The 27,071-nt window shown below is 53.0% G+C and overlaps 2 protein-coding genes across 3 annotated transcripts; one reads left to right on the top strand and one right to left on the bottom strand.

The window, feature by feature from the left end:
- The first annotated feature begins 3,067 nt into the window (after positions 1-3,067).
- On the top strand, positions 3,068-5,190 carry LOC102443642 (C-C motif chemokine 4-like). The gene is made up of 3 exons (XM_006115869.4): positions 3,068-3,218; positions 3,608-3,722; positions 4,786-5,190. The coding sequence occupies exons 1-3, from the start codon at positions 3,146-3,148 to the stop codon at positions 4,871-4,873; spliced, it is 276 nt and encodes a 91-aa protein (XP_006115931.1). The 5' UTR covers positions 3,068-3,145; the 3' UTR covers positions 4,874-5,190.
- Positions 5,191-13,798: 8,608 nt separating this feature from the next.
- Positions 13,799-24,904, bottom strand: LOC102444516 (E3 ubiquitin-protein ligase TRIM39-like). 2 transcript variants are annotated; one of them, XM_075905027.1, is made up of 6 exons: positions 24,416-24,904; positions 22,887-22,982; positions 18,785-19,015; positions 17,523-17,545; positions 15,769-15,881; positions 13,799-14,941 (listed from the first exon to the last, which is right to left on the bottom strand). In XM_075905027.1, exons 1-6 carry the CDS (start codon positions 24,839-24,841, stop codon positions 14,370-14,372), a joined length of 1,461 nt encoding a protein of 486 aa, XP_075761142.1. In that variant the 5' UTR covers positions 24,842-24,904; the 3' UTR covers positions 13,799-14,369. The 2 variants fall into 2 exon arrangements, with proteins under 2 accessions (XP_075761142.1, XP_075761143.1); XM_075905028.1 differs by lacking the exons at positions 22,887-22,982; positions 24,416-24,904 and adding an exon at positions 20,059-20,652.
- Between the last annotated feature and the right edge of the window lie 2,167 nt (positions 24,905-27,071).

Genomic DNA, 27,071 nt, shown 5'->3' with positions numbered 1-27,071 from the left:
GCAAGATGTGAGGAGTCATTCTTCTGCTCTACTCTGCGCTGATCTGTCCCGTTCAGGGCACCACATTTCAAGACAGATGTGGAGAAATTGGAGAAGGTCTGGAGAAGAGCAACAAGGATGATGAAAGGTCTAGAGAACATGACCTGTGAGGGAAGACTGAAACAATTGGGCTTGTTTAGTTTGGAAAAGAGAAGACTGAGAGGGGACATGAGAGCAGTTTTCAAGCATCTAAAAGGGTGTTACAAGGAAGAGGGAGGAAAATAGTTCTCCTTGGCCTCTGAGGACAGGACAAGAAGCAATGGGCTTAAACTGCAGCAAGGGAGGTTTAGGTTGGACAGTAGGAAAAATTTCCTGTCAGGGTGGTGAAACACTGGAATAAATTGCCTAGGGGGGTTGTGGAATCTCCATCTCTGGAGATATTTAAGAGCCAGTTGGATAGACATCTATCAGGGATGATCTAGAAAGTGCTTGGTGCTCTTGCCGCGAAGGCAGGGGGCTGGATTTGATGACCTCTCGAGGTCCCTTCCAGTTCTAGTCTATTCTGGAGTGGGTGCCTGAAGCAAGGTATAGCAATATTGTTTCACAAATATTCACTTTACAAACTCTACGTGTAAATAAAGCTGAAGACAGTAGATTGTGGCAGGCAAAGGCTGCGATCTGTCTATATCCCCTAATTAACACACGTGACCCCGTAAAGGTGAGCCATGTTTTTAAAACAGTTTTAAAAACAAATGAATATCCCATAGACTCATTCATCCTGGCAGGGGTGTCAATGAATCACTGGAGCCTTTTTTAAACAAGTCAGCCTAGCCCTTGTGTGTACAGTCACATGCTGGAGCCATTTACAAACCCGCCTGGGAGAAGAGGTGTTACAAGATGTCCGGGGGCAGCAGAGCCCTAGCAGGGAGGTTTTTCCCTTTTTCCCTCTGCCCGTTGCACACATTCGTGAGTTGCACATATTTCTGGGAATCAGTTGGACTCTTTCTCAATAATGAAACCAGCTCCATCACAATGCTACCAGTTTCCCCTCCTGAGACAAGCTGGACATGTGAAAGATGGAGACTGAACTCCTCCTCCCGAATGAGGAAGGTTTTCAGCACTGTGCACAGAAAAACATTGATCCTTCTTCCAAGTGCACGACATGCCGGAGATAGCCCAGTGCACCCCATGAGAGACACTACAAGCTTTTATTTGGGGCAGGATCATTTCCTACTCAATGGCAGACAGAGGGCTAGTCAGGCGTGGCTACTGGCATTAACCAAACAACATAAAGCTCAGGATTAAAATGAGCAAACCTCTGCCAAGCAAATCTGAAAACATGCATCAGTCTTCAGTCTGGAGTCAATGCAGGGACCCCACACAAGCTGGATGTGACTTTGAGACTCAGAGCTGCACCCGGGGAGTCGGGGGGCCCCGCAGGGAAAATTCTCACATGCAAAGGGATGGGAAAGTGTCCCTCAGATCAGAAGGCTGGGCCATGCTGATAACAAGATCCGGCAGGAAAACCAGGTGTCATTACAATGATGCCCTTCCCAGCATCCTTCTCCTTCTGAATTCCCTCCCACGCCATAGTCCTCCCTTTTATTTTAGAAAATCAGAACATAAGCATGGCCAGATGGGTCAGACCAAAGGTCCGTCTAGCCCAGTGTCCTGTCAGCCCACAGTGGCCGATGCCAAGTACCCTGGAGGGAGTGAACAGAACAGAGAATCATCAAGTGATCCCTCCCCTGTCTGCTGACACACAGAGGCCAGGGACACCACCCTTGCCCAGCCTGGTTAACAGCCGTCGATGGACCTAACCTCCATGAATGTATCTAGTTGTTTTTGAATCCTGTTAAAGTCCTGGTCTTCACAACATCCTCTGGCAAGGAGTTCCACAGGTTGACTGTGTGTTGTGTGAAGAAATACTGCCTTTTATTTGTTTTAAATCTCCTACCTATTAATTTCAATTGTAATTAAGTTATTGTGTTATGGGAACAAGTAAATAATTTTTCCTTATTTACTTTCTCCACACCACTCGTGATTTAATAGACCTCTATCATATCCCCCCTTCATCTCCTCTTTTCCAAGATAAAAAGTCCCATCATGTTAACTTCTTCTCACATGGCAGCTGTTCCAAATCCCTAATCATTTTTTGTGCCTTTTTTAGAACTTTTTCTAGTGCCAAGATATCTTTTTTGAGATAAGGTAACCACATCTTCAAGCAGCATTCGGGATGTGGCTGGATACATAGAGTGGCAATAAGGTATTCTCTGCCTTCTTCTCTGTCCCTTTTTAATGGTTCCCACCGTGCTGTTTGCTTGTTGGACTGCCGCTGCACACTGAATGGATGCTTTCCGAGAACAATCCACAATGGCTCCAGTTGTTCTCTCTTGAGCGGGAACGGCTAATTTAGTCCCCATCACATTTTGTACGTAGAGTTGGGATTGTGTTTTCCAATGCGCGTCACTTTGCATTATCAACATTAAAATTCATCTGCTATTTTGTTGCCCAGTCAGCTAGTTTTGTGAGATCCCTTTGAAGCTCTTCACAGTCTGCTTTGGACTTCACTAGCTTGAGCAGTTTTGTATCCTCTGCAAATTTTGCTTCCTCCTTGTTAGCCCCTTTCTGCAGATCATCTCTGAACGTGTTGACTAGGATTTGGGTAGTGTCCTTTCACATCGTTTGGGAGCCGTCTAGGAATATTCACTGTGCTCGGGACTTGGGGATAAGCGGGCATGCTGTGGATGGGCATGCTCAGTGGGCCTGTGGGTCTCTTCGTGTCCTTGTTGTGAAAGGAGCGGAGGGCCCTGGGTTGTGTTCTGAGGAGCGGATGCAGAAGGACCTGGTGTAAACATTGCAATAGGGCATGAAACAACTGTGGTCACGGCAGCCCTTCCTCTTCGGGTACTGGTGAAGTAACCAAGCTGCACACAGGGCGTTATTATGACTCAGGATTTCAGCCCTTTGCTGCTACTCAGTTTTTCCTACTGTCAGCACACCCTGACATCAGCTGCCCGCTGGGCTGGAAATTCCTCTGCGATCACCCCTGAGCGCCTATAAAAGGCAGACTGCCCTAGCATTCGGCATCACTCAGCACAGGCTTCAAGGGTCCCTGCTCTGCTTCTGCTCCTGCTCCTGACGCTCACCCTCACCCGACAGCGACATGAAGGTCTCCGTGGCTGCCCTCGCCGTCCTGCTCATCGCGGCCTTCTGCTCCCAGGCCTCCTCCGCCCCAAGTGAGTCCAGCCTCTCCCCTCTCTCCCAGCGTTTCCCTCCAGGAGAAATGTTCTGGCCATGAGATGGCTTTTCCTTAGGGACCTTTCCCACACGAGACCAGGCGCCAGCAGGGTCTCGGTGGCCTGGGCAGGGCGAGGAGCTCTCTTCAGGGCAGGGGTGGGGTCGGCCCAGCAGGGTGACTAAAAGCTGGTGTGAACTTTCAGGCCTGTGTGTGTCCAGGGATGAGGGAAGGAAACTTTGAAGGAAAAATCTCCCCCATTTCCCGTCTTCCTTCACCCTCCCTCGACCCAACCCCCTACCGCTGGCAGTCTTCCCCTCGGGCTGTGGGAGGGGCTTTTTGCTGCACATCGCTCGGCACATGCTCATGTTTGCTGTCTCCATTTCTCAGTTGGCTCCGACCCCCCGACTGCCTGCTGCTTTACCTACGCCTCTCGGAAGATCCCGCGCACCTTGGTGGAGGATTATTATGATACCAACAGCATGTGCTCCCAGCCTGCCATTGTGTAAGTGCAAACTGCATCCCCAAGACAGAGATTTTTTTTGTCCCATCCCCCTCCCTCCCCCCCAGCGACTGGCCTGGAAGATTTCTTACAACCCACTGAATGTAGGCTCCATGAAGAAGATACTTGGCCCGTCCATGCAGGAGGCCACACTCAACGATCAGACAGCTGTGCTGACCTCCAGACTCTTTGCTCAGGTCCTCAGCTGCTATAAGTCAGCTCAGCTGTGTGGTCGGCTGGAGCTGGCTTGTGGCCTATGATCTAAAAGTCTATTTGCCGGATACCTCACTTGGGGTACGTCTAGACGACAGCCTTTTGTCGACAGAAGTTTTGTCGACAGATACTGTCGACAAAACTTCTGTCGACAAAGAGCGTCTACACTACATTGAGTTCTGTCGACAAAGCAAGCTGCTTTGTCGACATGGTAGTGTAGACGCAAAGGACAGTTGACATGCAATAACACCTTCTGTCGACAGAAACTCTGTCGACAGAAGGCGTTATGCCTCGTAAAATGAGGTTTACCAGCGTCGACAAAACTGCTGAGTTCTGTCGACGTTATGTCGACAGAACTCAGCGGTAGTGTACACGCAGATATAGTTTTGTCGACAAAAGTCCACTTTTGTCGACAAAACTCTGTAGTCTAGACACACCCTAGGAGTCTCTCAGTCTCTGCAAAGCAAGGACCTAGCCAGACACAGAGACAGGAAGGGAACCCCAGATAGGCCCTTGGTGAAGCGGACAGACTAGATGTGTGATTTCTACGGTAGCCATTATTATTATTCATAAATAAATGTTTGACGTGTAGCTCAAGTCAGGTAGCATGAGGCTCGGCACTGCGGACGTCTCACTGTCAGAAGTGATGGAGACACTCAGAGTACGGGCGGATGGACGGGGGGCTCCTGCGGCCTTTGGGGGAAAATCACTGCAGTGTTTTGAAAATCTCCCCTAATGCCGAGGATCTGGCTGGGGCTGAGGCTGGAGAGAGGAGAGGCTTGGAGTGGGGACAAGTGGTCACTCCACACGCACCAGTCCCCTTGTTCTAACCCAAATGTTTTACATCCTGCAGCTTCATCACAAAGAAGGGCCGGGAGATCTGTGCCAACCCCCAGGCGGACTGGGTCCAGGAGTATGTGGCTTACTTGGATCAGAACTGAGCGGAGCAGAGGACAGACCAGGGACCGAGCCTCACCCGGCAACGAAAGTGGGAACGTCCCAAGGCAGCTTCCTGCCGGTGCCACTTGCTGACTTAACGAAACAAACTCTGAATGTATTTATTATTATTTCAAGCTATTTAAGATATTTAATTTGTACTTAAGCTGAGCTACACAGTGTACTGTGCGTTTGGGGGCTCAGGGGCAACCATTATTTAATATATTGCATATTGAACGCAACGGTTCCTGTAATGCTGAGTGATGTGATTGGATGCACTGTTCAATGTAGATGGTGAAGAATAAATATTTTTATAAGACTGTCCCGGGTTTACCTATTTGTGCGTTTGGCTCCTCTGGGGGACAGGCAGATCATACTGTTAACAAAGAAGTAGCTTTGTCATTTATCAGTTAGCTTGCCCATGTGGGATAAGAAAACAACAAGTGTGACCCCCTTTTTCCTCCCCGGGTTCCTCGGGAGCAGGTCACACTCACAAGTGGGCCTGGGCACCAGATGGTTTTAACATGAAAGGAGATCCTGAGCACCCCAGGGGTGATGTTGTTTAGTTGGGGATTCCCTCCCCACCCCCTTGCTGCAGTTCCTGGCTCATAAAGAATATACAGTGGTGGTGCCTCCACCTGGCTGGCCCTGTACACACTTTATGGTGTGCCTTGGGAGCCTCCAAGAATAAACTTATTCCAGTAACAATCTGGATCTAACTCCAAAACAACAATTGTAAATAATAGACATCGAACTGATGACATTAAAATGAACACAACTTTACTGAACAACTTAAAGAAACAGTGAATAAAATCAATTAACAAAGTACGCAGAAGTAATAGGAACTTATCTAGCTGGCATTTGCACTGCTGCCAACTGTCCCACCCCAGAGCGTGCCCTCCTCTGGACTCAGAGGCCCAGACACTTGCTTGCTTGGGCGCTCTTGAAGATCTGCAGCTGGAGTGGAGGTTCTCTGTAGGTTCTGCGTGCGAGTCCAAGCTGTGCAGCCAGCTGCAAACTCCCTCTGCCACTGGAGCAGGCTCCACCAAATGCCAGCAGCTCTGGTTCCCTGGGTTGGACACTCTGCCTCTCTTTGGACTCAGAGTTAGTCTATATCTCTGAGGTCTGTCCCAGGCAGCACTTTCCCAAAGAGCCCGGTTACTTACAGCCTCCTCCCGTGGTTGGTTGTTGTTGTGACGACGCGTTGGGGGTCCCCCGCCTCCTGCATCCCCGGAATGGCACGAACAGACTCCCCCAGCCAGTAGAATAGAGGTGGTTTATTGCTTCTCCAGGATACAGCACAGCACAGATGTCATCAGGTTACAGGGCAGGCCTAGGATGCCTCAGCCCCCCTTGATATGGGGGGGGTCTTGGCTTCTAACCCCCCCAGCCTGTTGCTGAGGCTGCTTCCTCCATCCTCCCAGACAGAAACTAAACTCACTCTCCTCCAGCCCTGCCCCCCAGCCAGGGAAGCATTCACCTTCCTTTGTTCCTCTCCATGGGGGTTAGCTGGTCGGATTGGTTGAGAGATCCCTTTGCATAATGACCCATACCTGTCCTCCTGGGCTGTGGTACCGGTGGCAGCCAGTGGGGTGGCTGAGGCCAGGCGGGCAGTCTGGGCAGCAAGGCCTCCCCCACCAAGGACTGGGCAGGCCGCTTTGTACTAACGAGCCCTTTGGCCTAGCAAAGAAAGTAAATTAGAAATGAGGCACAAGCAGGGGCGGTGGGGACAAGAGGCAGGGGGAGGCGTTGCCTTCCCACACTGCCCAGCTGGCCCCGCCCACACTGCGCCCCCAGCCTCCGCACCCCATGCAGATGTGACATAGTGGGGGTACCTGGCTGGTTTCTATGCTGCTGGCTCTGGGGTAACCCCCACTGGCTGCCGTGGGTACCACGGCCCAGCAAAACAGGATGAGTCACTATGCAAAGGTACCTCTCAACCTGTCTGACCAGACACCCCCCATGGAGAGGAACAAAGGAAGGTGGAATGCTGCCCTGGCTGGGGGGCAGGGCTGGAAGAGAGTTGGTTAGTTCCTGTCTGGAAAGCAGGGGAGAAGGAGCTGGGGAGGGGGGCTGGGACTCCCCCACCTCAAGGGGGCACTGAGGCCTCTTAGCCCCAGTTCCTGTAACCAGATTACATCTGTGCTGTGCTGTATCCTGGAGAAGCAATAAACTACCTCCATTCTACTGGCTGGGGGGGTCTGTTCGTGCCATTTCGGGGTGCAGGAGACGGGGACCCCAACATGTCGTCACAGCAGAACAGTGTCCCACCAAGCTAGGGCTGTGCTGCCAGCCCTCCCCATGGCCTGGGGAAAGCTGGGGCTGCACACCAACTGGCTGGGGGAGGAGGGGGAACTGGGGCCATGCACCTCGGGGGCTCCCGTGGGGGCCCTGAGTGATGGGGGCAGGGCCTCAGAGAGAAGGAGTGGGGCTGGGGGCTGGCCTACCCAACCCTAGGTTCACCCTCTGCCCATGGGTGACACGGAGGGTGATTGGCCCCTGGACCAAAGCCCAAGGGTATGTCAGGTTCCCCACAGCTCTCTGCAAACCAAGCATGGACCCCTCACTGCAAGAAATGCTTCAGCCAGACACGCTGGGGACAACACCAGGGCACTGGGGAATCGCACGGCCGGTGTTACCTGGCGGAACACACTAGGTCACGTGACTGGCCCCCCACCTGTAACTCTGTGCCCCACCCTCTATGTCTCCAAAGGATCTTCAGCCGCAAGGTCTTCGGGACCCAGGACTCTTCCAGACCTGCCACGAGAACAGTCCAGCGAGTTCAGACATTTGGGGCAAGACTGCATGGAAACTTTTTAAAGACACCATAATAGAGGCCCAACTTAAATGTATACCCCAAATTAAAAAACATAGTAAGAGACCTAAAAAAGAGTCACCGTGGCTTAACCACCATGTAAAAGAAGCAGTGAGGGACAAAAAGGCATCTTTCAAGAAGTGGAAGTCCAATCCTAGTGAGATAAATAGAAAGGAACATAAACACTGTCAAATCAAGTGTAAACATGTAATAAGAAAAGCAAAAAAAGATTTTGAGGAACAGCTAGCCAAAAACTCAAAAAGCAATAGCAAAGTGTTTCTAAAGTACATTAGAAGCAGGAAGCCTGCTAAAAAACCAGTGGGTCCCCATGACAAACGAGATACAAAAGGAGCAATCAAGGATGATAAAGCCATTGCGGAGAAGCTAAATGATTTCTTTGCTTCAGTCTTCATGCTGAGGACATTAGGGAGATTCCCAAACCTGCACCGTCCTTTGTGGGTGATGAATCTGAGGAACTGTCTCGGATTGAAGTGTCATTAGAGGAGGTTTTGGAACAAATAGAAACGTTTAATGTTAACAAATCTCCGGGACCGGATGGCATTCATCCAGAGGTTCTAAAAGAACTCAAATGGGAAATTGCTGAGCTATTATCTGTGGTTTGTAACCTACCCTTTAAATCGGCTTCCGTACCTAATGACTGGAAGGTAGCCAACGTGACACCAATATTTAAAAAGGGCTCTAGAGGCAATCCTGGTAATTACAGACCGGTAAGTCTAACTTCAGTACCGGGCAAATTAGTCGAAATAATAGTAAAGAATAAAATTGTGAACCATGTAGAAGAACATAATTTGTTGGACAAAAGTCAACATGGTTTCTGTAAAGGGAAATCCTGTTTTACTAATCTGTTAGAGTTCTTTGAAGGGGTTAACAAACATGATGTGGGCATACCAGTTTTATACAGGGGCAGTAAGATATTCTGGGTCTTAATTTCTATCCCTTTCTTAATAATTCCTAGCATCCTATTTGCATTTTTGACTGCCATAGCACACTGTGTGGAAGTTTTCAGAGAACTATCCATGATAACTCCAAGATCTCTTTCCTGATTTGTCATAGCCAAATTAGCCCCCATGGGGTATGTCTACACTACAGCACTAATTCAGACTAACTTAATTTGAATTAGTTAATTCGAACTAAGCTAATTCGAACTAGTGCATCTAGACCTAAAAACTAGTTCGAATTAGCGTTTTGCTAATTCGAACTAGCATGTCCACATAATAGAATCTTCCCATAATAGAAGAACTAGAGGACACCAAATGAAATTAATGGGTAGCAGGTTTAAAACTAATAAAAGAATGTTCTTCTTCACACAGCACGTAGTCAACCTGTGGAACTCCTTGCTGCAGGAGGCTGTGAAGGCTAGGACTATAACAGAGTTTAAAGAGAAGCTAGATAAGTTAATGGAGGTTAGGTCCATAAAAGGCTATTAGCCAAGGGATAGAAATGGTGTCCCTGGCCTCTTTTTGTCAGAGGCTGGAGAGGGATGGCACGAGTCAAATCACTTGATCATTGTCTTTGGTCCACCCCCTCTGGGGCACCTGGTGTTGGCCGCTGTCGGCAGACAGGCTATTGGGCTAGATGGACCTTTGGTCAGACCCAGTACGGCCGTTCTTATGTTCTTGTGACCTGCCCCATGCAGAAAATGCACCAAGGGGCATCCATGCAACACAATGGTCAGCGAGCGCCCCAGGTGGAGTAGCAGCACAGTGAGGGGTCCTGCCCAGAGCTCTGTGGGCCTCGAGACACTTACAGGGCAGGTTGTGACTTCTAGGAACCCCGGGGCAGCCGTGAGATGGGAGCTCTGCCCTGGTCAGCCCCTCACTTCCTCCATTTCCGCCCTCCCTCCTGCCGCATCACAGGCCAGTGCTCGCTGCACTTCCCTCCCCTCGCCTGCCGTGAAAGCACAGCACTTCCCCTTGTGCTAGGGGAGCAGAGCCCTGGGCTCAGAGCTGGGGGGATGTCAGGTTCTGCTTTGGCCCAGCTCCACTTCTCTTCCGGCCTGGCCTCCACCTGATAGGAACATGGAAGTGTCTGGGGCTGCCGGCCCCGTTCTCCATCCGTGCTGCCATCTCCTCCCAGCCTCTTCTGGGAGACTAGGAGACTCCTCCTGCCTCCGCGCCCTGCACCAGCACCCAGGAGGGAGGAGGAGGAAGGAGGCTGCCTGACTGCTGTGTGGAGGTGGGGAGGGGACAGAGAAGGGATGCCACCGATGCCGGGGGACAAGCAAAAGCGGGGGGAAGGGCCCACGGTAGCAGTGGGTGCTGAGTCATGTGAGTGTGATAAAGTACGTCAGAGTTCATTCCAAACAACTCATGTCTGCAATGTGGGTAGTCAGACCCAGTGGCCAGAGCTGGCATCAGAGGCAGAATTAGGAGCCAAGGGGGGAGTGAGGCTGAAGTAGGGTTGGGGCAAAGCCACTGGCCTAAAACTGCTGCTGGGTTTAAAGGCAGGCTGGCAATGCCTCTCAAGTCATGCACTTCGGCCAGTTCAGGTGTTTAGCTGGCCCCAGGCTCAGCTGCAGGCCCTGATTCCTGATGGTAACTAAGGAGGATGTTAAACAGCAGCTGCAAGTGATAAACAACTTCATAGCCAAGTGTTGGAAAAGAGCTGGCTGAGGAGATCTCTGGCCTGCTGGTGTTAATTTTTACTACATCTTGAAATACAGGCAACTGGAAAAGAGGTAATGTTATGCCTCTATTCACAAAGGGTGAGCAATGACCCAGATAACCACAGGCTATTTAGCCTGCATCAATCCTGCGTAAAATAATAGAAAAGTTAATATGGGCTTCAATGAGTAAAGAGTTAACAGATATTAGCACAGTTAATGCCAGCCACCCGGGTTTTATGGAGAATAGGTTTTATCAAACAAACTAATTCCATTCTTTGAGGAGACTCAACATTTTGATTGATAAAGTAACTGCCTAGATGTTCTATACTGAGGCTTTTGAGAGACATTAGACTGAGGACCACGCAACATTCTGATTACAAATTGCTACTCTACAATCTCCAGAAAGCTCTCAGTAAAGGGATTAAAATGTGGCTAACTGCCAAGCTGGTTTGTTTGGAGGACCAGGCAAATGCCAGGTACTAAGGGCTCTTTAACTTGGCAGAAAAGCAGAACAGACCTGTGGCTGGAAACTGAAGCCAAACAAAGTCAAATTCGGCACCCAGTGTTCAATGAGAATAATTAACTGCTGGCTCCAGCTCCCAAGGGTTAGGGCGGATTGCCTCTCTCAGGACATTTTCACATCAAGGCCGGAGCTTCCTGCTAGAGAGGCTTTGGTCAAACAGCAGTTATAGGGGACAATTCGGGGTGCAGCAGAGGAGGTAATTGACCTTTCTAGACTTAAGCTCTAGGTATCTCCCTTTAAGGCAGCAGGGTCGCTACCAACTGGGTCCCAAGTCACTATGGGTATTTGCTTCCTCATAACTCCCCATACGTTGTAGTCAGACAAATTCCAGCCTTTTGGGGCAGGATCATAGAATCATAGAACCATAGGACTGGAAGAGACCTTAGAAGGTCATCAAGTCCAGTCCCCTGCTCTGGGCAGGACCAATTCCAACTAAATCCACCCGGCCAGGGCTTTGTCAAGCCGAGACTTAAACACCTCTAAGGATGGAGACTCCACTACTTCCCTAGGGAACCCAGCCCAGTGCTTCACCACCCTCCTAGGGAAATAGTTTTTCCTAATATCCAACCTAGATCTCCCCCACCACAACTTGAGACCATTGCTCCTTATTCTGCCATCTGTCACTACTGAGAACAGCCTCTCTCCATCCTCTTTGGATCCCCCCTTCAGGAAGTTGAAGGCTGCTCTCAAATCCCCCCTCACTCTTTTCTGCAGACTAAACAGACCCAACTCTCTCAGCCTCTCCTCATAAGTCATATGCTCCAGCCCCCGAATCATTTTGGTTGCCCTCTGCTGGACCCTCTCCAATGCGTCCACATCCTTTTTGTAGTGGGGGGCCCAGCACTGGACACAGTACTCCAGATGTGGCCTCACCAAAGCCGAATAAAGGGGAATAATGACATCTCTGGATCTGCTGGCAATGCTCCTCCTAATGCAACCTAATATGCCATTAGCCTTCTTGGCTACAAGGGCACCCTGTTGACTCATATCCAGCTTCTCATCCACTGTAACCCCCAGGGCCTTGTCTGCAGAACTACTACTTAACTAGTTGGTCCCCAGCCTGTACCAATGCTTGGGATTCTTCCATCCCAAGGGCAGGACTCTGCACTTGTCCTTGTTGAACCTCATCAGATTTCTTGTGGCCCAATCCTCCACTTTGTCTAAATTGGATCTCCATAGGGACCATGTGTATATGTGATCAAATTGCATCAGTTCAAAACAAGATTCAGGGCTGCATCTAATACCAAAAATGTAGCAGCTGCAGGATTATGCATCATCCTCTTACCTCCATGACCAATCTATGAGGCATTCAAACTCCTGACCTGCTTCCTAGCAAAGTCATGTTTATGATTTCTAGGAAATCCCATTACAACACAGCATGAGTTCATATCCTCTGTCATCTAATCATCCGCTCCATTGTTTCTCACTTGCAGCATCAAAATTGAACTGTGATCATCGGAGCGGTCAAACCGAGCCAGACCACGGGTCCATCCAGCACGGTGTCTTGTCTGCCGACAGCGGCCAATACCCAAGAGGGAATGAACAGAACAGGGAATCATCCAGTGATCCCTCCCCGTCGCCCATTCCCAGCCTCTGGCCGACAGGCTTAGGGACTCCCAGAGCACGGGGCGTGAGTCATGGAATTACTTCTCAGCACTTCCCCCTGCCAACATTAGCAGTGTTTCTGTCTTGTTGGTTCAGCAGAATTTCTCCTGCCCAGCAGGATGCTGCACAGGACTTGCCTACACTGGCAGGATCCTCCTCTGTGGCGCCCACGCCCGGACAGCGTTCACACTACAACACAACAAACGTTGCGAAAAACACCCAGGGTCAACGACAAAAACCTTCCACCTCCACGAGGGGCTTTTGGCCCGCCCCTCCCCCTCCCGGACACCTGCAGAGTTGCGGGTTAGAAAGCATAAGGGGGCCAGAGGCGATGACACCGGGGGGCTCTCACCCACAGAAAAAAAATTAGCAGGTGTTCAGCACCCATTGGCCGTCATGCTTCTCCTCCCCCGCCCGCCAGTCAATTCCTCCCCCTGGCTCGCAGCACGGCCAGCTGTTTCACAGTGTACAGGTGGCTGGGGGCACAGGGGGAGGGGCCAGGAAGAGGCAGGGGTCAGGCAGGAAGAGGTGGGGCAGGGATGGGGGTTTGGGGAAGGGGTCAAGTGGGGCAGGGCCTGGGGCAGAGCAAATGGTTGAGCCCCCCTCCCGGGCCTGGAGGAAGGCAGCACCTCTGACTGGGACACCCTGACACCCCAACCAAGTTCCAGAGCCGAGTTAAACCTGACAGAAGCGCCCGGGGCACGGGCCATGCCAGCGCTCCCGAGCTGGTGCGAGGGGGTTGCAGGAAGACCCCAGTAACACACTTTCGGGTGGGCTGGGGCAGGTCTTCGTGGAACACGAGCACAGTGGCTGCACTAGGAGCTTACAGCAGCCGCACTGGCTCTAAACATAAGCGCCAGTGTGGACGTGCCTCTGTGGGCGAGCAGTGCTGACTGTCCCTCCCCAGCAGCCTGCTACAGCCCCCGTGTCTCCCCACAGGAAGCTGAGCTCCATTCTCCAGTCTCATGCACGGACATTAAGGGCACGTGGGGCTCATCTGCAGCACGAGGGGTCGCCGTGTTTCAACGGGACTGGAAAGGCTCCTGGTGACTGACATGATGCCAGCTGCAATAGTGTTACCACCTCTTGGCATCCCCTCATGGCCTCATGGGACATTTCAAGAGTCGTGCCTCAGTGTCCCCCATCGCATCATGAACAGGTCCACCCCAGCCCTACTGGTGAGTCAGTGCTTCTCTTTATATCTAACAGCCCCCCTCCCCCCACACACACACGGACCTGATTTATTTATGAAAAATCCACAGAAAAGACACCGAAAGATCCTCATCCCTGCTTCCCAGCCCCTCAGCAGGCTTCGCCAGCCCCATATCTCCCCACTCCTCTAGCAAGACATTAAGTGATGCTCAGATTAGTTCTTTATTGACTTTGGGATGCACAACCCGCAGTTACACTGGCAGCTACACAGCGCGGGGTGTGCAGTGTACAACCCCGGGTCCTGGAATTCATCGTAAGTCATTAGTGGGTCAGTTACATCTCAAAAGCATCATTTTCATCTCATGACCCCCTGGCTAAAATCACTCACTTGTGGGTCGCCCCTCATGCCCCACAAGCCCCAACCTTCTCCCCACAAGGTGCTCTCACAGGTGCGGGGTGGAGCTGGTCAGCTGATGCAGACGAGGAAGGAATTCATTTGTCAGTAACATTACGCTCTGGATAACATCTCTGCCATGCGGACAGCCATGGCCAGAGGGGGATCTGCGCTGTGCTCTCCCCTCTGTCCTGCTCTTACTTCCTGCCCCACAGTTCACCCTTCCTCCGCCCTCCGCTCAGAACAAGAGGGCAAGGAAGCAGCTCGGCAGGGCTGTGGACCTGCCATTTCAGAGGCTGGTTAATTCCATTCCTACCTCTGCCCTTCGTCCCAGGTACTGTGCTGTGTGGGGATGGAGGGGCAGGGTCGACAGCCCTGGACCCAGGTTACAGGAGGATGCACCCACTCCCGTCCGTCTCCCTGACCCAGGAGATCACCAGCGGCTCAGCGTTCTTGCTGTCCATGGAGGCCCCAGGACAGAAGAGAGGCCGGAGGGGGCCAGCGAACTGGTCAGTGAATGTGTAAATATGGTCTCGGTCAGTCACATTGTAAAATGTGATTTCTCCAGCTTCGTAGTCCAGGAAAATCCCAACCCGCCTGGGTCTGACGCTCAGGTAAAGCGAGGTCAGGGGGGAGGTGAGAGCCTCGTATTTACCTTGGCTGTGCAAGCGCAGCACCCAGAAGCCATTGCTAGGGGACAGGACCACAGTCCCTTTCCTGCGGGCAGACTCCCTGCAAAGCCCCAGGCCCCACTCTGGCTTGTCTCCCACCTGCACTTCCCAGTAGCGCCTCCCCGCGGTGAAAGCCTGAAGCCCCAGGACCAGCGGGGAGGCGTTGAACCTCTTGTGGCTGTCAGACAGAGACAGGAGCAGGCTCTTGCCACCCCGCGAGACGCTCTTCCGGTCGTCGGACAGGAGCAGCTCGGGATGAGCTGTCTTGGGATCCAGCGTCACTTCCACTGGAGGGAGAGCCAGGAAGAGACAGACATGCAGGTTAGGGGAGCAATGTCTCAGGCCAAGGGCAGAGACAGCCTGGCAGTAACCGGTGGTGCCCCAGGACACCCGGCGCCGGACCTGGGAGTGAACAGCGAGACGCTCGACTGTGACGTTTCTTAGCAACATGGGATGAGGCACAACGTTACTTATCCTCCAGTGTGAATATGGAGCAATCCGGCTCCTCTGTCTGGAGGAAGCCCGGCTCTCTCCAGGGAGGGCAGGGGCCACGGGAGGTGCCGTTTAACCCAAGATGGCGCTGCATCGCTCTTGGCTCCACCCGGCAGTACTTGGCCCCATGCAGATCCTTGCTGGCCTAAAGGCAGGTTTGAATCCAACAGTTAAGCGGCTTGCCCAGGGCATCAGTAGAAGGGCTGGGACTAGACCGAGGGGAACAGCGATAATGCAGCTGGTTGCTGTCTACAAACATTCCAGATCGGAGGGTGACCGGACAATGTTCCCGCTAACTGGTTCCATCCATGTGTGGAATAAATTTTGTTCTATGCACAAAGGCACATGCAGCTGTTTAAAACTAATTTAAGTTAAACCGGTGCAACTTTCCTAGTGTAGCCGAGGCCTTGGTTCAAGTGGTGCCTGCCTGGGCCACATCGGCTGTAGTGTAAATGGAGTCAGACCTGGAACGTATTATTACTCATTCTTGTGCATGGTGCTGGGAAGCCTACGGGCCCCAGCCCTGGACCAGGACCCTCTGCACTAGGCCCTGAACACGTGCTCACCCCCCCCGGCCAGCTCACAGTTCAGGGCAAAGTGCGTAGCCAGCTGCTCCCTTCACCTTTGAATTTCTTCAGCATGTCCCTCATGCCCAGGCAGTGCTCGGGGATGCTGTAATTCTCTCGCAGTGCCACGGAGCAAGCTTCGGGAGCCTGGACCGTCACCGCTTCACACCTGCACGGAGACATTCCAGCAGGTCAGCACAGGGCCCCAGGCCCCCTGCAAGGAGCCCGTTCCACTAAGAGATGTCTGTGTGCTGACGGACTCTGTGCCCATTTAGGGTTCGTTCCTGTGGAGAGCCTAGCCAGCCACCCTGAACCTTTGTGCTGCCAGCACAAAACAGGCTGCACAGCCATCCGGGAGACCAGCCCAGCATGAGGGGGAACTTGCCGACACATGGAGCTGTCAGAACAGCCCCTATAGAATCATAGAACCATAGAGCTGGAAGAGACCTCAGAAGGTCAAGTCCAGCCCCCTGCTCTAGGCAGGACCAATCCCAATTAAATCAACCCGGCCAGGGCTTTGTCAAGCCGGGACTTAAACACCTCTAGGGATGGAGACTCCACTCCTCCCTAGGGAACCCAGCCCAGCGCTTCCCCATCCTCCTAGGGAAATAGTTTTTCCTAATCTCCAACCTGGACCTCTCCCACCACAACTTGAGCCCATTGCTCCTTGTTCTGCCATCTGCAGCCACTGAGAACAGCCTCTCTCCAGCCTCTTTGGAACCCCCTTCAGGAAGTGGAAGGCTGCTCCCCCACCCCGAGGCTGGCATGGTCAGAGCCTCAGTGCACACTGATGATCCCCAGGCACAGTGACTGCCCTTCAGACCATCAGCATCCCCCTCTGAGGATGAGGATGGGGATGAGGGCTGGGGCCCATTGCTTTACTAACCGTGATGCAAGGCCACTTGCCATACGCTCACTGCACATTCCTAATCATGCCCCAGAGACCTGACTCCAAGAGCTTCCCAGTTGCAGGAGTCGCCGCCTGCGTCCAGTCACAGCAGCCTGAAGGTCGCATGCAATTTACATCCATCTGACTGCTCACGGACTAGCTACCGGCCAAGAGTTACCTGCAGCCAGCGATCATTAGCCACTCCAGGCAGAGAAAGAGGTGAAATTATCCTAGTAATTAATTCACTAAGAAACATTCTCAGCTTGGATCACTGCTCATTTCTACAGGAACTCAGTCCAAAGCAACCATACGCCAGGTGGGGAACCTCAGGCCCGGGGGCCAGATGTGGCCCCCAGCTTGACTGGATCCAGCTCCCGAGACTCAGGGCCTCCTCGCCAGCATTGGGGAGCCGGCACTGGCTCTCCAGCCCCACCACTGCCCCATGATGAGGAATGTGGGGAGGGTCTTGCTCCTTCTCAGTAGGGGGCCATGTTAGTTTTTTTGGTTCTCTCACTTGTTTGCAGCCCCCGACTGATTTTTCTGTGGACCAGTGGCCCCCGACCCCACCCCTGCCATAAACGGTACATCGTCCCTCAAGTGCAGCCACCTCTGGGTGGGAGCTGGCAGCCAATCAGCACACAGCATGCTCCACTATAGGGCGTAGGACTTGGGCCCAGGGCGAGCATATTCCCTGCTCTGCATAAGCATGCCAGGAATTCCTTATGATCCATGCACAGCAGATGGGGCTCTCCTGGTTCAGTCCCATCTTTTGTGAGCTACGTGGGACTTGTCCTTGGCAGGAAACCAGGGCTCAGCCAGCCCTGGGGGCGGAGGGGGGGGCCCTGTTTTGAGGGAGACGGGGAGCTGCTTAGCCCTGGGAGGTTGCCTTGCCTGTTACGAGGCGCAAAAGCGGACACGTACCTGCTCAGGGTGCTTTTCATGTCCTAAAAGGAGACAAGGAAAAATGTTACACACTTGAGCTGGTCAGAGTCACTTGCTTCTAATCCCCATGAGCGCAGGGAGGAAGGAGGAGAGGCCCTGGTTTAGCACCTGGGAGACCGGAGTGCAATTCCCTCCTCTGCCAGAGGCTCTCCGTGTGACCTTGGGCAAGCCAGGTAGCTTCTCTGGGCCTCAGTTTGTGCTCTGTGAAATGGGGCTAATAGGGCTTCCCTGAGGTGGGTGAGGGCTAAGCACTGAGGACCGGGAGGTGCTCAGTGGCTCTGGTAGTGGTCCAGAGAAGGACCTGTCCTAGAGACACTCTGCACAATTCACAGCTTGGAATTCCCCAGGGTCAGCTCTGAGTGAATGGCAGGTCTGTTCGGAGTCACTTCTCTCTCCCAGACCCAGAGCTACCTGCTACATCCACCCAGCGTCCTTCACCAGGACCTGCTGGCACAGGGCTGGGGTCACTGAGCTCCAGGCAAGTCCTGCCCCGCTCTGCTCAGGTCCTATTTGCTTTGAAAAGATGAAGGCCTGGATCACTACAGGTCCCGATCCGGCGCCTGGCACTGAGTTAACTTTGTGGGGCAGGAACAATGGCCCCAGCCCACCCAGCATGTTAGATATCACTTCTCCAGCCCCGGGATGGGCCCAGCTGAGCTAGTGGGGCAGGGAGCCACCAGAGAACAGAAGCAAACTCACACCTGCACCTTAGCTGCCACCACCACTGAGAGAGCCCAGCTTGGCTACGCCTTGGACCAAACGTCTCCAGCCCTAGCTGGCCGAAGGGGATGTGCCCAAGAGCCCTGCCAGGCCCAGATGCAGCCCTGTGCTTTCCTGACTGCAGGAGCTACTCCTTCCTAGGGGCACTTCCTGCCATCAAAGGGGGCAGCAAGCAGACAGGGCAGCAGGAGAGCAGGTCAGATGCGCCGAACATAACGCATTGCATCCTCCTAAGCCAGCGGTGGGCTGACAGGAGCATCCCCCTTTAGCAGGAGCTATGCTGCTCTGGAGAAAAACCCCACTGAGGCTCCTTGGGGGCAGAGTGACTCCACACCCCTCTCCCAGGAGGGGCCAGGTCCTCAGGCACAAGCTGGTGTCAGTAAGGCAGAGAATGGAAGGCAAAAGGAAGATTCAGACACTCCCAGAGTCCTGCCTCAGGGGATCTAATCCTAACTCCTGGACTCCCGAGTCCTGCGATCCAGATCTCTTTCCCTTCAAGAGCGTTTCTGCCACATGCTCACCTTGAGCAGCATGTCTGCTGACTGCTGGGACTTTTCCCTTATCTCCAGGATCAGCTTGTCCAGGGAGAATTTTTGCTCTAAAAGTCTAGTTAAGTTTTCGTGGAGTCTCTGCAGGATTATCTTCTCTTCCTGTTCCAACTTCTGCAGAAGCTGCTTTTCCTCCTCGGCCAGCAGCCGGTGCAGCTTCTCAAATTCAGTCACAATCCTCTCTCTCTTTTTCTTAACTACCTCCTTCCAAAAGAAAAATACACAGGCGCAAGAAGAGAGAAAGCATGGGTTAAAATCATAGCATTGACAGTGCCTTGGGAACCACTAGAGTAACTCAGAGGATATACAAAGTCACAGTGCATCTTGCACGGAAGGCATTTACTTAACAAAACAACTAAAGAAAAAGCAATATGTTTCCACATAGCTTAAGCTCTGGCTTCATCTTCCTTGTGTACCCAGGGAAGAGACCCCATCTGGAACTGTCTGTAGCACAGTGACATCTAGTGACTGAATTATGTTCTGGAAGGAAACAACAACACACCTCTCAGAGGTACAAACTTTTAACGGAATATATATGTTCACCAACCAAGCCTACACTAATCAATCAGATTAGATCTCTTTGATAAAACACCAGCATTTGTTCTTGTTGTCTACTTTGCTTCAGTCATTACACAAAAAATAACATTTGCCCAGACAACTAGAGAAATTACCCTAGACAACAAAGGGGAAGGATGCAAATCGGGATAAGTAACCAATAAACATGTCAGAGAGCGTCTGAGGAAGCCGAACAGGTTCAGGTCAGTAGGGCCTGATGCTATTCTGCACGGGTACGGAAGGAAGGAGATGAAGAAATCTGAGTTGCTGGCAGTAATACTGGCAACCTTGTGGGTGACGGAAAGGTCCTGGAAGGCTGGAGAGAGGCTGAGGTAGGGTGCATCTTTAAAAGGGACAGAAAGGAGGAGCTGGGGGACTACAGACCCGCCTGACCGCAGCACCTGGAAGCTACCCGACCAATGTATAAAACAAGCCGTTTGCAAATCCCTGGGGCTGCGGAGTGATCACTAGCAGGCAGCATGGACCCACTAGGACCGAATCCCGCCAACCCGGCTTGAGCTCCTGCTTTGTCAGGCTCACTGGTGTGGTGCAAGGGGGAACGAGGGGGACATCATGTGCGGTGGCAGCTGCCCCGCCGTCCTGTGCATGGGATGGCTCCCCATATTGGGCCCAGGGCAGCCTGGGAGATTGACTGGGGGGCCTGGGACCGGCTGTGGCCCCCCCGCACTCACGGCTGCACTGCACGTCTCCCGGGGGTTGCTCCAATTCACCGCCGTGGCCAGAAGTGGGGCAGCCCCGCTGTGCTCTGCAGCCGCCGCAGCGAACCCGCCCTCCTGCAGCCCGTGGCCACGCGCCGGCGGGGGAGGCCGGCAGGTGGCAGCAGCCGCTAAGGAGCGCGCGCGAGCGAGCGCAGCCCCCGCCCTGCCAGAGGGGGGCGGAGCCAAGCGCGCGGCTCCCGGGAGCCCAGCGACCCCAAGAGGCAGCCGGGGCAACATAGAAAGGCCCCGCCCCTTCCGCCTGAGGCCCCGCCCCTTCTGGGGCTGCAGCCAGCCAGCCCCCAGCGCCGCCCAGGGCCCGCTAGAGGCCGCTCTCCTGCCCCTGCGTAGCGCGGCTCCCCGGGAGCTGCCCCACGTGGGCCTGCCCATCCCTGCGCCCTTCTCCGCAGCCCGACACCCACAGCCGGGGGGCAGCTGGGGGCGCTCTGCCCGCCTCAGCGGCGGCTTGCCCCGGTGCTGGGCCCCTGGAGTAATATGCAAATGAGGCTAAACGTGGAATATCCGAGCCTCATTTGCATACCTAATGAGCCACCACTTTTTTCAGAAGAGGCTCTTGTGCAAGAAGGAGCGTCTACACTGCCCCTTCTCGCGCAACGCTGCTCTTCCTGAAAAGTAATAGGCGTCGCGCAAGAGGGGTTTTCTTGCGCAAGAAGGGGCAGTGTAGATGTTCCTTCTTGCGCAAGAGCCTCTTCTGAAAAAATTGGTGGCTCATTAGGTATGCAAATGAGGCTCGGCGATATTCTGCACTTAACCTCATTTGCATATTACTCGCGCAAGAAGCCGCGAGTGTAGACATAGCCCTAATGTTTCATAACCACCATCCCCACATCTCTGCTGACACTGCAACCAAGGGACATGTTATCTCAAGGGCCACATGCTGTAAACAAGCACATTCATAGATTCGAAGGCCAGAAAGGACCCTTGTGACCACCCTTGTGGCCTCCTCTCTCACACAGGCCACAGAACTGCCCCACAATAACTCCTCCAGCTGAGCTTTGAGAAAACATCCCCTCTTCATGCCAGTGATGGAAACTCCACCGTAAATTATTCCAGTTATGAATTACCATCTCTTAAACAACTGGCTTTTTTCCCCATCTGCATTTGTCCAGCTTCACCTACCAGCCACTGGATCGTGTTTCTTTGACAAATGACAGAGCCCAAGACCAAATATTGTTCCCTATAGGAGTGTTTATAAAATGTAACCAAGTTGCTCCTTAACTGGCTCTCTGTTAACCAAACAAGACTGACTGTATGAACAACCTGCCAGGTTATGGGGTGAAATTCTCTGGCTCCTCTTAGGCAGTAGGTTCAGGTTGGTGACAATAATGGTACCTAGAATCTATAAAAAAGCGAGAGCTTCAAAAGTGAGATTTCTTTGTCATTGCTGGTGCTCCTTGTTTCATCCTTTGCACCTGGCTCCTGCTCTGTATAGCCAGTAGATTGAGCTTTGCTCCTGTTTGTAGTCACTTGCACTTCCAGGCTTTCCCCAGGCAGTGGTTTGGTTTCAAACACAGCAGGGAAAATAGTCATTGGTGTGTTTCCAACCTTCATGACTTTGACCATTATTGCTGGCGTTATTCTTAAAGGCCAAGCTTAAAGAAGACGGATGGTCCTTTACTGTTCTCCAGTTCCATTACTTTGGCTATGTCTACATGAGCAGATGTAAAGCCCTGTTGTGTGTCCACACTGTGCTCCTTGTGATGGTGGAGTGTGTCCCCATTAGCAGCTCTTGCAACGCCACAGAGCTATCCCACTGGCCACAGAGGGCTTTGGAAAGGGGCTGCAAAGCCACCTGGGGCGGGTAGCATCACATGATGCAGGTTTCCCAATCCCATTGCTCCATGGTCATCCTTATCCACAGAAGTCAGAAAAAGGGAGAGAGTGTGACAGGAAGAGCGTGTGCACACCTGTGTGTATGCAGGGAAGGGGGCAGACACTGTTTTGGGGGATGTCAGCATACAGACTTGTAACCCCGACATCTCAGCCCTTTCCTCCAGCTCTTTGCATGGCAATACCTCTCTGTGTGTGTGTGTGAGAGAGAGAGAGAGAGAGAGAGAGAGAGAGAGAGAGAAATTGCCATGCAAAGAGCTAGGTGTGGAGGGGGCTGACATGTTGGAGTTACATGTCAGCATGCTGACAGACATCCCCCAAAACACACTGTCTCCCGCCCTTCCCTGCACACACACGCACGCATACACACACTCAGGCCTCTGTGTTCAACAGCACAAGCATGCCACCTGGTTGGTTGGCTCTGTGTCCCAGAGCAGATCAGCACAGCATGCAGGCTGTCCAAAACACAGCTCTGAGAAGACAGATGTGCAAGCCTGCAGGGCAGACAGCTGAGTGCCAAACAAAGAGTACAGGTGACTTGAGGGATTATGGGCCATTTCTGGAGGCCAGTCAGGACACAACAAACAATTCACATGTCCACACTGCCCCCCCTACCTTCCCAGTGCTGTATCCCGAGTGCAGCAAGCTCTATGCTTCACCTAGAAGTGGTTTATCTAGAGTGCAGCAACGGTGTATACTTGGCCTTTGTGAATTTACCAGTATTTTGCCACGTTATTCTGTTTCCCCTGCTACAGTCAGTCTCCTTTGTTTGTCCAGGTCTCTCACGGCAATGGGGTTTTTGTACACAAATATAGTTTTTTAAAAATTGCCCGAGATATCGTACCTGACACTATTACTAATTTTAAAGCAATTTATCTCTTTTTTAAAAACTAGATTTCTCAGATGGACAGTGTTCTCTTATATGTAGGGATACCGATCAGGAGTTCACCTGCCTTGCATTCCTGGGTTTTTGTCCTCTCCTCCAGTACGGTTTTCTTAATATCATCCATCTTTTTCAGCAGGAGATCCAGGGATTTCTGAAGTTTGATCTGACAAGAAAAATAACTCTAGTCAATTCTCCTTAAGCGATCCATCAGCCGTGGGACTTGATCTCAGCTAATTGCATTTCCTACCAAGCCCAGAGGTTAGCTGGTTGAAATGTGGACACTGGGTATAGGGAACCTGTTTCAGGGACTGCAAAGAGAGAGTTAACCTTCTAACAGCTGCTCCATCCCTAGGGCTCAGACAATCCCTCCATTGAGAGCAGGCAGCTGCATCTTTCCTCAGCTCAGGGCATATTAACCATCTCCCTGCCAGGCCACAAACAGGCCATCACAGGAGTTGAGATCCTTCCTTGTATGCAGCAGTTCAGTGCCTCGCCATGACAGGTGCGTTTCAGGAGCAATCGGTGCAGAAATGGGCCAGTCATTTTGTGAACCCCAAATTGCCCCTGCACCTCTGGGTATGCCCTGCCCCTGCATTTCCATGTGTGGTAGCTGCATGCACAAACACGCATGCTGGATTTGTGTGAGCAAAACAAGTGATCAGTTAACGAGCCAAATTCTGGCCCTGGCCCCTGCTGCTCTGTGGCTCTCTGGCAGCTCCAAGCAGCTGAAAAGCTGGTTTCACTGATGCCTGGGAGTTGCCCTTGCATAAGGAGAACCCTGCTGTGGCCCAGATGTTCCAGTGCTGAACCCCTTCATCCTGGCCTGCAGCGGACAGGGTGTGAATGGAGAGGAGAGTGCGGCCAGGCGCCTCTGGCTCTCAGCTTTTCCCCCAGGCCAGAGCGACTCGAGGGGCTGTGGGCAGCTGGACATCAGTTATGCTGGAGACTAAATCAGGCCCCAGTCCCAGAAACCAAAAGCTGCCAACGTGAGGAAAAGCCACCTTTGGCTCGTCCCCGTCCCCCCAACCCTCCCTCTTGAGCAACACTGAGCCCAGCTCAGAATCCGGGCTGCTATTCCTCTGTGCCTGGCTACAGCAGGTGACTGGACGTGAGAGGGCTTAAGGGGAACGTAAGAACATAAGAACGGCCGTACTGGGTCAGACCAAAGGTCCATCTAGCCCAGTGTCCTGTCTGCCGACAGTGGCTAACACCAGGTGCCCCAGAGAGGGTGGACCGAAGACAATGATCAAGCGATTTGTCTCCTGCCATCCCTCTCCAGCCTCTGACAGACAGAGGCCGGGCACCGTTCCTACCCCCTGGCTAACAGCCTTTTATGGACCTAACCTCCATGAAATCATCCAAGGGTGGCTCAGGGAACTGTGGCCTAATAAATGGGGTCCACCTGGTGTCACCTGCTGGCCACTGAGCGCAGGGCCATGGAGGGGAAGTTTCCGATACAGAGGGGGCCTTGCTGTCCTGGCACAGATCTGGTTGGCCATATTCCTGGAGGGTTCATCCCGTGACCTAATGGTCAATTCCTGGAGACTCCAGGACAGGCCTGGAGGGCGGGTGACCCTGAGCCCTGCACCCCTCTACCTTGTACATCTGGGCCGCCTCCTCCAGGGGGTAGACGGTGTGAGGGCGGTGCTCCAGGGACTCTCGGCAAACCACACAGATGGCCTCCCCGTCCTCTTCGCAGAACAGCTTGAGCTTCTCCTCGTGCTTCCTGCAGAGCGCCTCCAGCTGCCCCTTGGCCGGGGACAGCCCCAGCTGCTTGATGCTCTCCACGATATTGGCCAGCTGCCGGTTGGGCCGGACATTGCTCTTGTGAAAGGCTTCCCGGCACTGGGGGCAGACCAAGGGCCCCCTGGCCCCAAGCCCCTTCTCCCGGCAGTACTCAGTGATGCAGGCCCTGCAGAAGTTGTGCCCGCAGTCGATGCTCACCGGGTCACTCATGTACTCCAGGCAGATGGAGCAAATGGCCTCCTCCTGCAGCTTCTCCAGCGGGTTCGCCAAGGCCATGGCTGCTGCTGTGTGGCAGCTTCACAGGAACTTTCACTTTCCCACTGTGCAAAGGAGGAGTCACGTCACTGCGGGTGGGACTATGCTAATGCCCCGAGCGAGTGCCAGCTGCTCTGACAGCCAGCAGGGCTCGGCTCAGAGACCTGCCAGGGCCACAGAACTGCATTCAGAGATCTCCGTGGGGCTCAGGAGCCTGGAAGGAGGGGGCTGCCGTAGGACAGACACACAGCTGATTCCACTGACAGGGAAATGCCATTTGCCCTGAGGGAGGCATTTCTTAAATTGGCCTGGAGAATGCAAGCTGAGATGGTAGCCCATCCATGCACTAAGTTAGCCATGGGCTGTAATGAGGGCTGTGCATCTGTCACTGAGGTCACAGAAGTCCTAGATTCTGCAACTTTCCAGGACCTCTGTGACTTCTGCAGCGGCCAGCGTGGCTGATCCCAGGGCCACATGAGCAGCTGGGCATCAGCTGCTGCTTGGGCTATGTTGGCCACTGCTTGAGTGGTCCCATGCAGCAGGTTCCAGGCAATGCTCCCTCTAATCTTTTCCATCCACGTGTGGATTTTTCCATCTTTGTGCAGAATAAGTTTTATGTGCATGAAGCATGTGTGAGTGTGCACCACCAGGAGAAACACAAATCCAGCTGTGGACGCTCTGTTACTCTGCTGGGTGGCACAGGAATCTCTCCTGAGGGGCCGAACAAGTGCACACTTACAGGGAACACTGGTCCCAGGCTCCCCTGGGACCAGCAGTGGGCCACCCTCTCCTGAGCAGCAGTGGCAAGGTCCCAAACCACCCATGCCTGGAGCAGCAGCAGGGTCCTGGGCTGCACCCTACCCCCAAGAGCAGCATTGACAGGGCCTCAGAGGCCCCCCGCCAGCTGCAGTGAGTCTCTGGAGGGCCCCCCCAAACAGCAGCATTCACAGGAACACCCCACTCCCAGCACCTACGATTTAGTTAAGGATGTTTTTAAGTAAAGTTGTGGGCTGGCAGGAGTGGTGCAGAGAGCTGGCTTCCCCACCATGCCTTCTGCCTGAAGCCCTGCCCCTTCCCCACCATCCCTTCTGCCTGAAGCCCCGCCCCTTCCCCACCATCCCGTTTGCCTGAAGCCCCGCCCCTTCCAAGAGTGCAGCACCCACCCCCCACACCTGGCCCAGGGGCCTGGCAATTCTGTTGGTTCCCCTGCCCCCACCCTCCCACACCTTTCAAGCTCCACAGGTCCAACATCTGTCTCTCATAACAGGCCATGCGCCTCATCAAATGTGCCAATCGCGACCCTTTTCAAAGGGACCCCTCTGCATCTGACCTCCGGCTTTCAAAAGGCGAGCCGGGGAGTGTAAATTCATAACTTTGCTGGGTGCTAAACAGCCTAGTCTTCTGAAAGAGAACCGGCTGCATGGCATTTTGTAGTCAGCATTACAAGATATTTCCATGCCAGATATGCCAAACATACGTATGCCCCTTCATGCTTCACCCCACAGGTGCCGACTTTCAAAAGTGTCAGGGGGTGGTTGACCCCTAGCTCTGACCCCACTCAACCCTCTCCCCCAAGACACCACCTCTTCCTGCCCAGGTCTGTTCCCTCCCCCGAGCATGCCACATCCTCACTTCTCCCCTTCCCTCCCCCCTCCCCCCCCCCAGAGCCTTCCAAATGCAGCAAAACAGCTGACTGCAGTGGGCAGGACATGTGGGGAGGGAGGGGGAAGACGCAGATCCACAGGGCTTTCCAGGGGGCAGAAGGCACTGGAGGGAGAGGGAGAGCTGATAAGGAGGTTAGTGGTGAGTTCTCAGCACGCACCAACTTTTTCCCCATGGGTGCTCCAGCCCCACAGCACCCATGCAGAACCGTCAATCCACAGGACATGCTTCCATGCTTAGGGGAAAAGTGCATGTCTCCTGCTCTCTGGTTTTAGCCACATTCTGCTATATATTTCCTGTCATGGCACTCACAGATGACAACACAGCATATGCTGCTTGATTTAAAAACACTTTTATTTTAAATTTGACAAAACGCAAAGAAGACGCCAGTGTGAGATTTCTAAAGATAGCTAGAGAACTTGCCTCGAGGTCTAAGAATCTGAAGTGCCTTCCAAAATCTGAGAGGGATGAGGGGTAGAACATGCTTTCAGAAGTCTGAAAAGAGCAACACTCCAATGCGGAAACCACAGAACCCACACTACCAAAAAAGAAAATCAACCTTCTGTTGGTGGCAGCTGAATCAGATGAT

Source organism: Pelodiscus sinensis, chromosome 21 (genome assembly GCF_049634645.1).
Source record: "Pelodiscus sinensis isolate JC-2024 chromosome 21, ASM4963464v1, whole genome shotgun sequence".
NCBI classification, from domain to species: Eukaryota; Metazoa; Chordata; order Testudines; family Trionychidae; genus Pelodiscus; species Pelodiscus sinensis.
Note: the sequence above shows the minus strand (reverse complement) of the source record. Positions and strands in the feature narration are given on the sequence as shown.

Bases quoted from the DNA above. Each gene is read 5' to 3' on its own strand.
- LOC102443642 (XM_006115869.4), top strand. From the start codon at position 3,146: ATGAAGGTCTCCGTGGCTGCCCTCGCCGTCCTGCTCATCGCGGCCTTC. The intron at 3,219-3,607 runs GTGAGTCCAGCC...TCCATTTCTCAG, and splicing joins CCAGGCCTCCTCCGCCCCAA to TTGGCTCCGACCCCCCGACT. The intron at 3,723-4,785 runs GTAAGTGCAAAC...TACATCCTGCAG, and splicing joins TGCTCCCAGCCTGCCATTGT to CTTCATCACAAAGAAGGGCC.
- LOC102444516 (XM_075905027.1), bottom strand. From the start codon at position 24,841: ATGGCCTTGGCGAACCCGCTGGAGAAGCTGCAGGAGGAGGCCATTTGC. The intron at 17,546-18,784 runs GTGAGCATGTGG...GTCTCCTTTTAG, and splicing joins CAGCAGACATGCTGCTCAAG to GACATGAAAAGCACCCTGAG. The intron at 14,942-15,768 runs GTGAAGGGAGCA...CTCTCCCTCCAG, and splicing joins CATGCTGAAGAAATTCAAAG to TGGAAGTGACGCTGGATCCC.